Source organism: Mesoplodon bidens, assembly GCF_964165515.1.
Source record: "Mesoplodon bidens genome assembly, chromosome: X".
Lineage (NCBI taxonomy): Eukaryota > Metazoa > Chordata > Mammalia > Artiodactyla > Ziphiidae > Mesoplodon > Mesoplodon bidens.
This window is the reverse complement of record NC_138163.1, coordinates 79271773-79284248: the sequence shown is the minus strand read 5'-3', so window position 1 is coordinate 79284248 and position 12476 is coordinate 79271773. Positions and strand designations below refer to the sequence as shown.

The 12476-nt window shown below is 34.2% G+C and overlaps 1 protein-coding gene across 1 annotated transcript in view; it reads left to right on the top strand.

Moving 5' to 3' along the window:
- CHIC1 (cysteine rich hydrophobic domain 1) overlaps window positions 1-10118 on the top strand; it is a 36727-nt gene extending 26609 nt beyond the window's left edge. The window contains exons 4-6 of the mRNA XM_081223311.1: window positions 6701-6757; window positions 7013-7072; window positions 8609-10118. Coding sequence (XP_081079437.1) covers window positions 6701-6757; window positions 7013-7072; window positions 8609-8659 — 168 coding nt within the window. The 3' untranslated portion in view covers window positions 8660-10118. The remainder of the gene's footprint in view (window positions 1-6700; window positions 6758-7012; window positions 7073-8608) is intronic.
- Window positions 10119-12476: the final 2358 nt, after the last annotated feature.

Below are 12476 nucleotides of genomic sequence, written 5' to 3'. Positions count from 1 at the left end.
TCTTTGAAGGACAGTTTTGCTGGGTACAGATGGAGTTCCAGGTTGGTAGTACTTTTAACATTTTAAATATTTCATTCCATTCTTTTCTTGGCTTGCATAGTTTCTACGGAGATGTCTGATACAACTTTTATCCTTGCTCCTTTATATGTAAGGTACTTTTCCCCTCTGGCTTCTTTCAAGATTTTTCCTTGATCTTCTGCAGTTTGAATATGAGATAACTAGGTGTAGATTTGTGGGTATTTATCCAGTTTTGTATTCTCTGAGCTTTTTCAATCTATGAGTTTGATGCCTTTCATTAATTTTGGGGGATTCTGTTGTCATTATTGCTTTAAATATTTCCTCGGCTCCTTTCTCTCTTTACCTTCTGATATTTCTATTATGGGTCTATTGCCCCTTTTGTAATTGTCCCATAGTTCTTGGATATTCTGTTCTTTTTTCTTTTAGTTTTGGAAGTTTCTACTGATATATCTTCAGTCTTCATTGATGGTTTCCTCAGCCATGTCCAGTCATTGATGAACCCATCAAAGGCATTCTTCATTTCTATTATGATATTTTGGCTTTCTACCATTTCCTTTTGATATTTTTCTTACAGTTTCTATTTCTCTGCTAACATTATCCATCTATTCTTTCATGTCCACTTTTTTCAAAGAGCAAGTAGTATATTTATCATAGTTTATTTATATTCCCAGTCTGATCATTTCTACATCTCTGCCATTTCTGAGTCTGGTTCTGATGCTTGCTCTGCCTTTTCAAACTTGTTTTGTTTTTTAGTATGACTTCTAATTTTTGTTTGAAAACTACACATGATGCACTAGTGAAAGGAACTGAGGTAAATAGGCCTTTAAAGTGAGATTTTATTTTCATTTGGCTGTGTTTACTATTTGCTATAGCTGTTGGAAATTGAAGGCTAAACGTTCCTTGGCGTCCTTGATTTTGTCTGGCCTATTTTCCTTGGATTTCCCTATAGACTTCTTAGATATCATCTGAGATGCACAGTTCTTTCAGTTGTATTCCTCATATTATAATACAGAAGCCTTATTGATGTAGTGGCAAGGTGCTGGGGGACTAGAAGTGTTCTATAGTGTTGTGATTAGGCTTAAGGTTTTTATTGAGCCTGTGTTCCTGGGCTGTACCCTACACAAGTGCTTCTCAATTTTGTTTTGTTTTGTTTTCCCCTTTACATGGGACAGGAAAGCTAGAGGGTGCTAGAATTGTGTATTCCCCTTCTCCAAGATTGGTTGGGCTCTGGTACAATAGTTTCTCTTGAGAGCAGGCTTTGTTAAGAAGAACAGAACGTTCTGGGCATATTTAAACGTGACTCTTCTTCCCTTTCTCCTGCCAGAAGATGAGGGGATTTTTCTGCAATCACTGTGAGAACTTGATAGGGATTCTGGTAATAAAAGTCATAAAAGTGTGGGAGTCTCTGCCAAGACTGGGCCCCTTTGGAATTTTGAACTCTCAAACTTGTCCCACTGAGCTTCCAACAGTTCATCAGTTTAAGTTCAGGTATTGCTATCCTAGTCCTAGTTCCCACAAAGTTTTCCTCTCCTGCATTTCTACTCTGGTAAATTGTACGCAAGGTTTCCAGTTTCTCTAGATCCTCACCAACATTCATTATTTTCCATTTTATTGATAATAGCCACCCTAATGAGTGTGAAGTGATATCTCACTGTGGTTTTGATTTGTATTTCTCTAATGACTAGTGGTGTTGAGCATTTTTACATTTGCTTATTGGCCCTTTGTATATTAGGTTAGGGTATTTGTATATTACTTTGCCCATTTTGTAACTAGCTTATTTGTTTATTTATTGTTGAGTTGTGGGTGTTTTATATATATTCTCGTTATTAATTCCTTATCAGATATGTGATTTGCAAATATTTTCTGCCATCCTCGAGATTTTCTTCTTCACACTCTATTGACAGTGTCATTTGATGCATAAAATATGTTAATTTTGATGAAGTTCAATTAAACTATCTCCCCTTTTTGCCTGGGCTTTCATTGTCATATCTAAGAAATAACTGCAAAATCCAGTGTCATGAAGACTGTCTCCTATGTTTTCTTCTAAGACTTTTATGGTCGTCACTCCTATGTTTAGTTCTTTAATCCATTTTGAGTTAATTTTTGCATATGGCATAACTTTAGGATCCAACTTAATTCTTTTGCATATGGATATCCAGTTTTCCTTGGAATATTTATTGAAAAGTCCATTTTTCCCATTGAATGGTTGGTACTCTTGTCAAAAATCTGTTGTGGATATTCGAGGGTTTATTTCTGGGCTCTCTGTTCTATTCCATTGGTCTATATGTCTTTATGCAAGTACCATATTCTTTTTGGTTATTGTTGCTTTGTAGTAAGTTTTGAAATCAGGAAATGTGAGTCCTTCCTATTTGTTTCTCATTTTCAAGATTTTTTTGGCTAATAGGAGTCTCTTGGGATTCCATATGAATTTTAAGATGGATTTTTCTATTTCTATAGAAAAAGTCACTGCGATTCTGATAAGGATTGCATTGAATCTGTGATCATTTTGGATGATATTGTCATCTTAACAATATTAAGTCTTCCAATCCATGAACACAGGATTCTTTGCATTTATTTAGGTCTTTAATTTCTTGTAGCATCATTTTGTAACTTTATGTGTACAAGACTTTTGCCTCCTTGCTTAAATTTTTTAAGTATTTTATTCTTTTTGAAACTATTGGAAATGTAATTGTTTTCTTAATTTCTCTTTTGAATTGTTTGCTGTTCTTGTATAGAAATGCAACTGAATTTTGCATGTTGATTTCATATCCTGAAACGTTCCTGAATTTGTTCATCAACTCTAACAGGATTTTTTATGGATTCTTTAAGGTTTTCTGCACATAAGATAATGTCACCTGCAAAGAGAGATAATTTTACTTCTTCCTTTTTATTTGGATGCCTTTTATTTCTTTTCTTGCTTAATTGCTCTGTCTAGAATTTTCAGTAATATGTTGAATAGAAGTGGCAAGCATGGGCATCATTGCCTTCTTTCTGTCTTAGAGGAAAAGCTTTCAATCTTTCACCATTTAGTATGATGTTAACTGTGGATTTTCTTAACCTAAAACCAGGGAGACTGGGGTCTGCTAATGTTCCCCATCTATCAAATCAACCCAGAATATATCTGCCCTAGGAAGCTGGGAAGGTAAGAACTGCCACTCAGTAGTCAAACCAACTATAACAGCTCTCCCACGATATAGATGTGTGCCAGAAAGGGGGGCTGCACTCTTCACCAGCTGTGCTGCCTATTTTGCAGAAGTTGTAGGTAGGGAAATGGGTGCTGCCCTGCTGCCACCACCCACTTGATATAGGCCTTCTATAACACAGAGCTGTGGAAAATGGGATCTGCCTATTTTCACCATCTGTCAAGACTACCCAGAAGAGCTGTTCCACTCTAGGTATCTGGGAGATATGGGAACTGCCTGATGCTCAGCTCCCAAGCTTGCTTAAACAGTTCTTCCACAAGGCAGAGCTGTGGATATGAGTATAGTGCCTAGCTCCAATACCAAGGTTTCCCACTGTTCTTACTTATTTTCAATAGATTTTGTTGAATGAATACTTCTCAGTCTGTTGTAAACCCTTTGATCAATCTCTAGAACATTTGAATGATTGTACTTACTAATACTGACGATTTTAATAGTTGTCTCTCCAGGGAAGAGACTTCCATAAGGTCCTCACATTGGCATTTTGGATGGGTTCTTACTATCTTGATGGTATCTTTGACACACAAAAACTTTTAATTTGATTAAGTCAAACTTACCTCTTAAAATTTTCTTGCTTGTGCCTTTTACATCATATCTAAGAGGGCTTTGCCTAACTCAATATTACAGAGGTGTACTCCTGTGCTTTCTTCTAGTTGTTTTAAAGTTTAATTTCTTATTATTCAGTCTTTGATCCATTTTGAGTTAGTTTTTGTGCATGGTGTGAGATAGGGGTCCAAATTTATCATTTTTCTTTTGGATATCCAATTTTCCCATCACCATATGTTGTAAAAGCTATTACATGAGCCTTATAATTCATGAATACATATGGGATATTTTCCATTTATTTACCTCTTCTTTAATTTATTTTAGCAATGACCAGGGATCAAACCCGTACCTCCAGCAGTGGAAGCACAGAGTCCTAACCACTGGACCACCAAGGAATTCCCTTTAGCAGTGTTTTTTAATTTTCAGTTTACACATCTTATACTTCTCTTGTTAAATTTATTCCTAAATATTTTATTCTTAAATCTATTGTGACTAGGAATAAATTAGGAGGATGGGATTAACATATAAAAAGAAAAAATCTATTGTGAATGGAATTGATCTTTTACTTTCATTTTCAGATTGTTACTTGTTTGTACATAGAAATAAAATTTATTTTTATATGTTGAACCTTGTATTACTTTTCTATCTAGTGTAACAAATTTCCACAAACTTAATGGCTTAAAACAATACTCTTTTATTTCACAGTCAGAAGTCTGGGTACAGTGTGGCTGGGTCAATTGGGTTCTCTTATTAGGATCTCACAAGGCCAAAATCAAGGTGCTGGCAGGGCTGCATTCCTTTCTGGAGATTCTGGGAAAGAATTTACTCCCAAGCTCATTCAGGTTTTGGCAAAAATCATTTCTTCCTTAGACTTTTCTATGTGACCTTTCCATCTTAAAGCCAACAATGGTGGTTTGAGTACTTCTTGTGTTTCAAACCCCTCTGACTATTCTTCCATCAGCCAGAAAAAAATTCTCTGCTTTTAAGGGCTCATAGGATTACACTGGGTCTGCCAAAATAATCTAAAATAATCTCCCTATTTTAAAGCCAAATGACTAGTAACTTTAATTATATCAGCAATGTCCCTTTTGCAATGTAATGTAACATTCACAGGTGTAACTCCAGGAGGTGAAGATCATGGGGGCCAGAATTCTACCTACCACAGTCTTGTTTCTTGCAAATTTGCTGAACTTATTTATTAGTTCTAGTAGTGCTTTAGTGGATTCCTTAGAGTTTTCTCTATATAAGATCATGTCATCTGCAAATGGAGATGGTTTCACTTTTCCTTTTCCAATTTGGATGCCGTTTATTTATTATTTTGCCTAATTGCCCTGGCTATAACATCTAGGACAATGTTGAATAAAAGTATTGGGAGGAGACATCCTTGTCTTGTTCCTAATCTTAGGAAGAAAATATTTTGTCTCTCTCCATTTAGTGTGATGTTAGCTGTAGGTTTTTCATAGATGCCCTTTATTAGGTTGTGGAAGTTCCCTTTTATTCCTAGTTTTTTTTAGGATTTTTCTCATGAATGAGTACTGTATTTTGTCCATTGCCTTTTCTAAATTTATGAAGATGATCATGTGGTTTTTGTTCTTTATTCTATTAATATAATATATTACATCATTTTGCTTTTGTGTTCCTAGGATAAATTCCACTTGGTCATGATATAATGATTGCTAGTGTTTTGTTGAGAATGTTGCATTTATATTCATAGTATTATTTCTTCTTTAACTGTTTGATAGAATTCATCATTGAAGCCATCCGGGCCTGGGGTTTTCTTTGTGGAAAGATTTATAACTACTCATTCAATTTCCTTATTTGTTTCCCATCTGATTTTGTTTAGAGAGATTGTATCAAGTACAGTGGCCCAGTAGTATACTTTGACTGGCATTGTTGCTGATCTGGCCCACTGTAGATGAGCTGAATACAATTGTCATTTTTAACTTATATGGTTGAACAGTTAGAATAGTTTCTTATGTTGGTGCTTTGGAAATCATGTCAGACATAGTCTGGTTGTAAATCATTTAATTTTAACCAGTAGTTTTAAAATTGAACAATGCCTACTGGCCTTTTCTTATCAGAAACCTTATAAACCCTTTCTTAAAAATCAAAAATGCCTAACAATCTTTAATTTTAATGTTTTTGAAGATTTTGCAAACTTTTCTTACACCTTGCAAAATATATGCACTCCAGATGGAGAAACTTGTCCTCTGTCCTCCCGTTTACTACAGTGCTGCTTCTGTTGTTTATATTTTTTCCTCTAAATACAAGTTCTCCTACTGGCTGTTTCTATATTTCTTTTCAGTGGAAATTCTGATACATGTTGGCTTCTTTTATTCAACCTGTAGACATTGACTCACTGCTATTTGCCAGGTGTTGTGCTAAGAGCTCTGATAGGAAATTTTTCTATGAGTAATCAGATTAGCTTGGCATATTACATGTATATTAAAAAAGTAACCCTGTGAAAAGGTATATGAAAATCTAGATTTAGGTTCATAAATGGACTACTAGGAGTACTGGTAATGTTTTTGGTTTTTTTTTTTTTTTTTTTTTGCGGTATGCGGGCCTCTCACCGTTGCGGCCTCTCACGTTGTGGAGCACAGGCTCCGGACACGCAGGCTCAGCAGCCATGACTCACAGGCCTAGCCGCTCCATGGCATGTGGGATCCTCCCAGACCAGGGCACAAACCCATGTCCCCTGCATCAGCAGGTGGACTCTCAACCACTGCACCACCAGGGAAGCCCCTGGTAATGTTTTTATAATAGTCCAGTGAATGGACTCACAACACAGAGTAGTTTGTACATATTTCATTTTGAAAAGAAAAACAAGAGGAGAGAATAATGGGATCTTACAAGTAAGCAGAAGAATATAGATACACATAGTTTACAAAGATCTTCAATTCATCTTGTAACAAAGTCTTGATTCTTTCTCTTAGACCAGAAGATCAATTCAGAAGTTGTTAGAGTGGGAAAATAACAGATTATATCACAAGGTAAGAAAGTTTAAGCAAGTAAGTGTCCCATTCATACTGCCATTAATAAATTGAAAAAATGGGAATTTTTCAGGCCACAAAAGCATGGATTAGAGAACTAATACTCAATTTTTAATATATACCCTTTACAAAGTATTTTTAAATGCAATGTTTTGTATCTTATTCCTGGATTGTTGTTTGGCGATTTATTCAAATGTGTAGGTAATAATTAGTGTAAATTGCTATCAAAATTCTTAACAAACTTTACTTTCTTAGCTTGCTTTGCACTGGAAGTTGACTAAAAGGAAATGTGAAACTAGCAATATGATGGAGTATGTAAGTATGCAGTTACCTTTAATTACATGTTTGGATTCCATCCTGAATGTTACATTGTACTATATTTATCATTTGTCAAATCTTCTTTCTACCTTTTTTCTCCTCAGCTTGAACTTTTGTCATTTGGAACATAGAGGTTTCCTTTCACCTTTTTTAGATTTGTAGCCAACATAAAATATCTTGAAAGCTGACAATTATTTAGATCTTAGAAAAATCTTAGCTAGTATGCTCAGATGAAAACATTGAATAACCTTAATCTTTTTTTTGTGTGTGTGTGTGGTACGCGGGCCTCTCAGTGTTGTGGCCCCTCCCATTGCAGAGCATGGCTCCGGACACGCAGGCTCAGCGGCCATGGCTCATGGGCCCAGCCGCTCCGCGGCACGTGGGATCCTCCCGGACCGGGGCATGAACCCATGTCCTCTGCGTCGGCAGGCGGACTCCCAACCACTGCACCACCAGGGAAGCCCCCCTTAATCTTCTTTTTAACATGGGCGCAAACCATCGCATATGGTGATGGGCACAGCTGCTGCTGAACAAAATATTTCTAAATGTAATCTTGTCAAAACTTACATAAAATAGGAATTGACTTCTGAATTCTGGATTCCTTTCCCTGGCTCTTTTTTCTTAGCTGATATTTAACTTTCAGTGAAGAAACTATAGATCCTATTTTTTTTCACTAAAAGCTATGCAATCTTAGTCATAAAGCATAAATCCACATATAACCAAAGTGACAAATTCAGCATCATTCACATTCAAAAGAATATGAAATTTTTCCAAGCTTTAAATACATGTAGTATTTACATGTACAAGCTTTTATATACATATAGTATATATTTAATAATAAACATTCCATTTCTATTTCATAAATAAGGATTATTATGTATCTTTCTCTACTTTGAATAGTTTTGGGGAAACTGTGCAAATGACCACAAACCTAAAATTCTCTATAGGTAAAATCTTATATAAACTATCGTAAGTTTATATAAATTTATAAACATCTTAAGTTTTTGTTATTATATTTCCAAACCTGTTTTAAATTAAAATGTTTTAATCCATTTGAACACTTTATTATTTTTTACGAGAAACTTCTAAAAGATAGTAATACTCAACCGATATTAGCTGCTTTAATTGGAAAATAGAGGGACTTAATATATATAAAGGTATTTCTTCTAATCCACATAACAAAATTTTAATCCCTTCGACTTTGCTAAAAAAGAAAGGGGATGATTGAGGGAAGATGGGAAAGACATTAAAATGTAATAGGGTTTGCTTTTCTGCACCTAAACAGTTACTGTAAATCAGGTGATAAAAGCTATTAGCTACAGTAAGTAATTATGTTTTCCAGTTTAATTGCCAGTCTAATGATAATATGTGGTAAGTTCCTTTTGTAACTGTTTTCTATATTTCACTTGCTTTATAGTACAGGATCAAAATATAGGCCTGTGAAAAATGATTATAGACTCTCTGGGTTATATATAATTTATAGTAAATGAAAATTATTTTGTCAATATATTCTTGTTTATTTTTATTTTACAGGTAATACTAATAGAATTCTTACCAAAATATCCCATATTCCGACCTGACTGAGGGATTTTATTCAGTCACTTCTGTATTACCTGTCATTTCCTACCCTTAGTGCCTTGTAGATGATTTTGGAATGAAGATGGTCTCCTTTGCTGTGTTCAACTTATTCTTCATAATGGTAGAATATTCTCCTCACACTTTCATTTGTGTTGGTTTAAGAAGAAATTTTGCACATCTTTTTTGTTGTTAAATGAGGCTTGTGTTTTGCACTGTCAATTTTTAAATAAATACACACACACATACATATATGTATATATATATATTGCCACTAAAAATAAACATCAGTGCTGGTGTTTAAAAAACAAAAACATGTTCTGAGCATGCTGCCTTATAATTTTCATACTCACTGTTTCAAAATATGCATCATTTTTCTAGGCTACTTAATGCTCTGTAATCCCTTACTGGACATACATAAATAAGCTTTTGGTAGCTTCTAGAAATGGTTTCACTCTTACCTGCTTTTAAAGGACATGTAATTAATAACACTGGTTTTGTCCTGCACTTTGCTAAATTATCACTTACGTTAGTGGATAAAATATTTAAACTCCTTAAGACTTGTAAATATTGTCTCTTTGTGTAATGTAAAATGTGATATGCCATGGTTTACAGAATGTAATGTTACTCTTAATGTATTGCCAACGATTCTGTGTAGATTTTAATATGAAGTTTGCAAGCATCCTTTTGAATGTAGAGACTGTTAACATGCTGTTTTATGGCAAAGCCATAATAAGTATGTTAAAAATTTCAGGTGTGGGCAGGGTTGCCCTTTGTAATGAGTGGATTAAAATTGAAATCATTGTCTGAGATCTGCATTGCACCTGAAACCAAGAACCTTATTTTTTCCATTTAATTCAGTAAATCCCATTTTGTCCTCTACCCCCACCCCCAAAAGAATTCATTTGACATCTGACACATTTCATAGCCTCAGTCTCCTCATTTATTTCCCTTTATGTATCCTTTCCTTCATTTGGAAATACACACAACTATGACCTTTAAGGAATATTTCAAGATTTCAGACGTCTTAGGAGGTGTCTAGACCCCCCATGAAAGCCACTGCTAACCCCTTTCTGGAGTTATGATAATCTACTTTGAGAAAGAGAGAGAGCTAATTGAAAAGCTGTACCTAAAGTGGCTGATTCATAATTGATTAAATACTCTTAATCCTCTTTTTGAGGATCCTTTGTAAACATTTGGATATTATTAGTGAGGAAAGATAAGTATTTAGACAAAACTATTTTAGTTTATAAATTAGCCACACGTTGCCTTTTCATTGGTATGTGCATATTTCTCTATTTCTCTTCTCATTATTATGAGAGCACCACACTCTTATTCTTCTAGATTTGAATTTTTAACATAAGGAAAGCTTTACATTGCATTAATTCAACTTCAAATTTGTGCCTGTATATAGGCATTATTTGTAATTCTTAGTGCTAAAAATAAAAGTATCTGGGACTGAATATTTTATTTATCATCTTAGTCTTAATTGCTTTTAGTAAACTTTTTAAGGCACACATTCATCCCAGTAAAGAGAACAATCATTTCTTCATACAAGGTCAAGCCTTTTAAAGCCACTTTTAAAATTTGTGCCTAATTTGAAATCCACAGTCCTAGACCAGTAAAAGAAGAGGGGGAAAAAAAGATACTATTTGATATGTGACTGTAATTTTTTGTGCAAACACTTTTCCACCTCCCTCTGTAGAACCCCGTTATTACCCCCATGCCACCCATAATCTCTAACTTTTAATATATTGTGTGTGCCTGCAAAAATCATTTGTCTGTCTGCTGCAAAACTGAAGGTGTATTTTTATAGACAAAGTGGAAACCTCTGAAAATGCATACCAAATGTCTTGTTTTCTAGATAAGGTCAGGGAAAAATTGTATCTATGGTTTATGTTCCAGCTAGTATCATCAGGTTTATACTTCAAACTGTGACAGTTTAATACCAAAATTGATTTCTAGCATACTACAGAATTTCTAATTATCACTGATAGAATAATTAATTTTAAGTGTCAACCCTTATAATCTCATTTTTTCCTATAAACTTAGAATTTGGCCATATGATGGTCATAGTAACTTTTTCTGCCATGTATAAATCACACTTGTTTTGCTCAAAGAATAGCAGGAAGTAGTGAATTGTTTCCATAAAACAAATAATGAGACAGGAATAGAGTGCATCTGGAGGTGACAGAGTATATAATTCAAGTTACAGTAGTATTTATCATAAAAAGCATTTACCAGCATGTGTAAACTTAATTTTAAAACCTCCTCTAGGGTACTTCCCTGGCGGTCCAGTGGTTAAGAGTTCATCTTTCAATACAGGGGGTGTGGGTTCGATCCCTGGCTGCAGAGCTAAGATCCCACATGCCTCGCAGCCAAAAACCTAAAACATAAAACATAAGCAATATTGTAACAAATTCAATGAAGATTTTAAAAAATAGTCCACATCAAAAAAAATCTTAAAAAAAAATAAAACCTACTCTAATAGCTCTTAAATTTATTATCTTACTGTTCATTATGCTGGTCAACTCATTTTCTTGAACTACTCAGAAAATACACAATTTTCTTTTTTTCTTTCTTCTATGACTGCTTTTTCAAACTCTTTTCCTTTGGAGGGGACTGATTAGCAGTTGAGTATTGTGGAGTCCTTTAAGGGATTTGTTTTCATTTCAGTGGTATTGGCAGCAGTGAATGCTAAAATGACAGAGTACACTGTGGACATTAACTTCTCCCCCACTGACCTTTTTTTCTTACATCCTCAGGATACAACATGTCAAGTTAATAAAGTATTTTTGTGACAGTTGTTTTTAGATTGAAGAAACTAATTTTGAATTTCTTTGTTACATAATATTTCTTTATGAAACCTGCATAGATGTTTCCAGAGAAAATAACATGTACCTTACAAAGCTTTGAGGTTACAGGTTAAAACTGTTCCTTCTCTGACTTTCCATTATGCATCTCCACCTCCATAAATTGTGTATAAAGTGAAATAAGCTTTAACATTTTTCAGCTACTTTTTGTTCCCTTCTACCTGCTATGTTAATTTAGGAAAGAGACCATTGTAGTTAAATGTTAGAAGTAGATGGAGAAGTGCCTTGTCTTCTTTGAATAAAGATAACATTTTATGCTGAAGGAAGCAGAATGAATGAATTGGTAAATCATTATATTTAAAGCCATCCTTTTCAGCTAAGTGTAAGAATATTTTGGTAGTACATTATATTTCTTCTATTTATTATTTAAAGCTTGTTTCCTTGGTTTCCCCCAATCATGAGATATATTAGTGAGAAAATATTACAGAACAGGACTGTCAGTCACTTACATAACTAGTATAATTCTGATGCTAGTAAACATGTAATTTAACATGGTTCTGGAAAAACAATGGTCTTTGAAGCTCTACCAAAACCTACTTAAGTATTTAACACACATGAAATTCATATTATTATGACCTGTAAACACTAATGTCTGATCAGCTAATCAAACTGTGTTACTGTTCAGCACTCTACCATTTTAATGAAATTTATTCTTGTTTTTTCATAATTTGAGTGAAGTTCCATGACATTTGTAAGCCTTCAAACAAATAGGGATTTTTTTAATGTAAGAGAGCTTTAAAAAATCATTAGAATTTTGTTTACAAATAAATTGCCACTTAAAAAATCAAACCCCACTACTTAAACATAAAGCCTCCAAATAGTATTTTATTAGAATTGACTATATTGACCTGAGGGGATATACAAATTGTATACACCCATTTAATTGGAGCAGCTTCACATAGTGGAAATACTTTCTGCTAATTTGATAAGATGCTCAAATTCATTGAAATTAG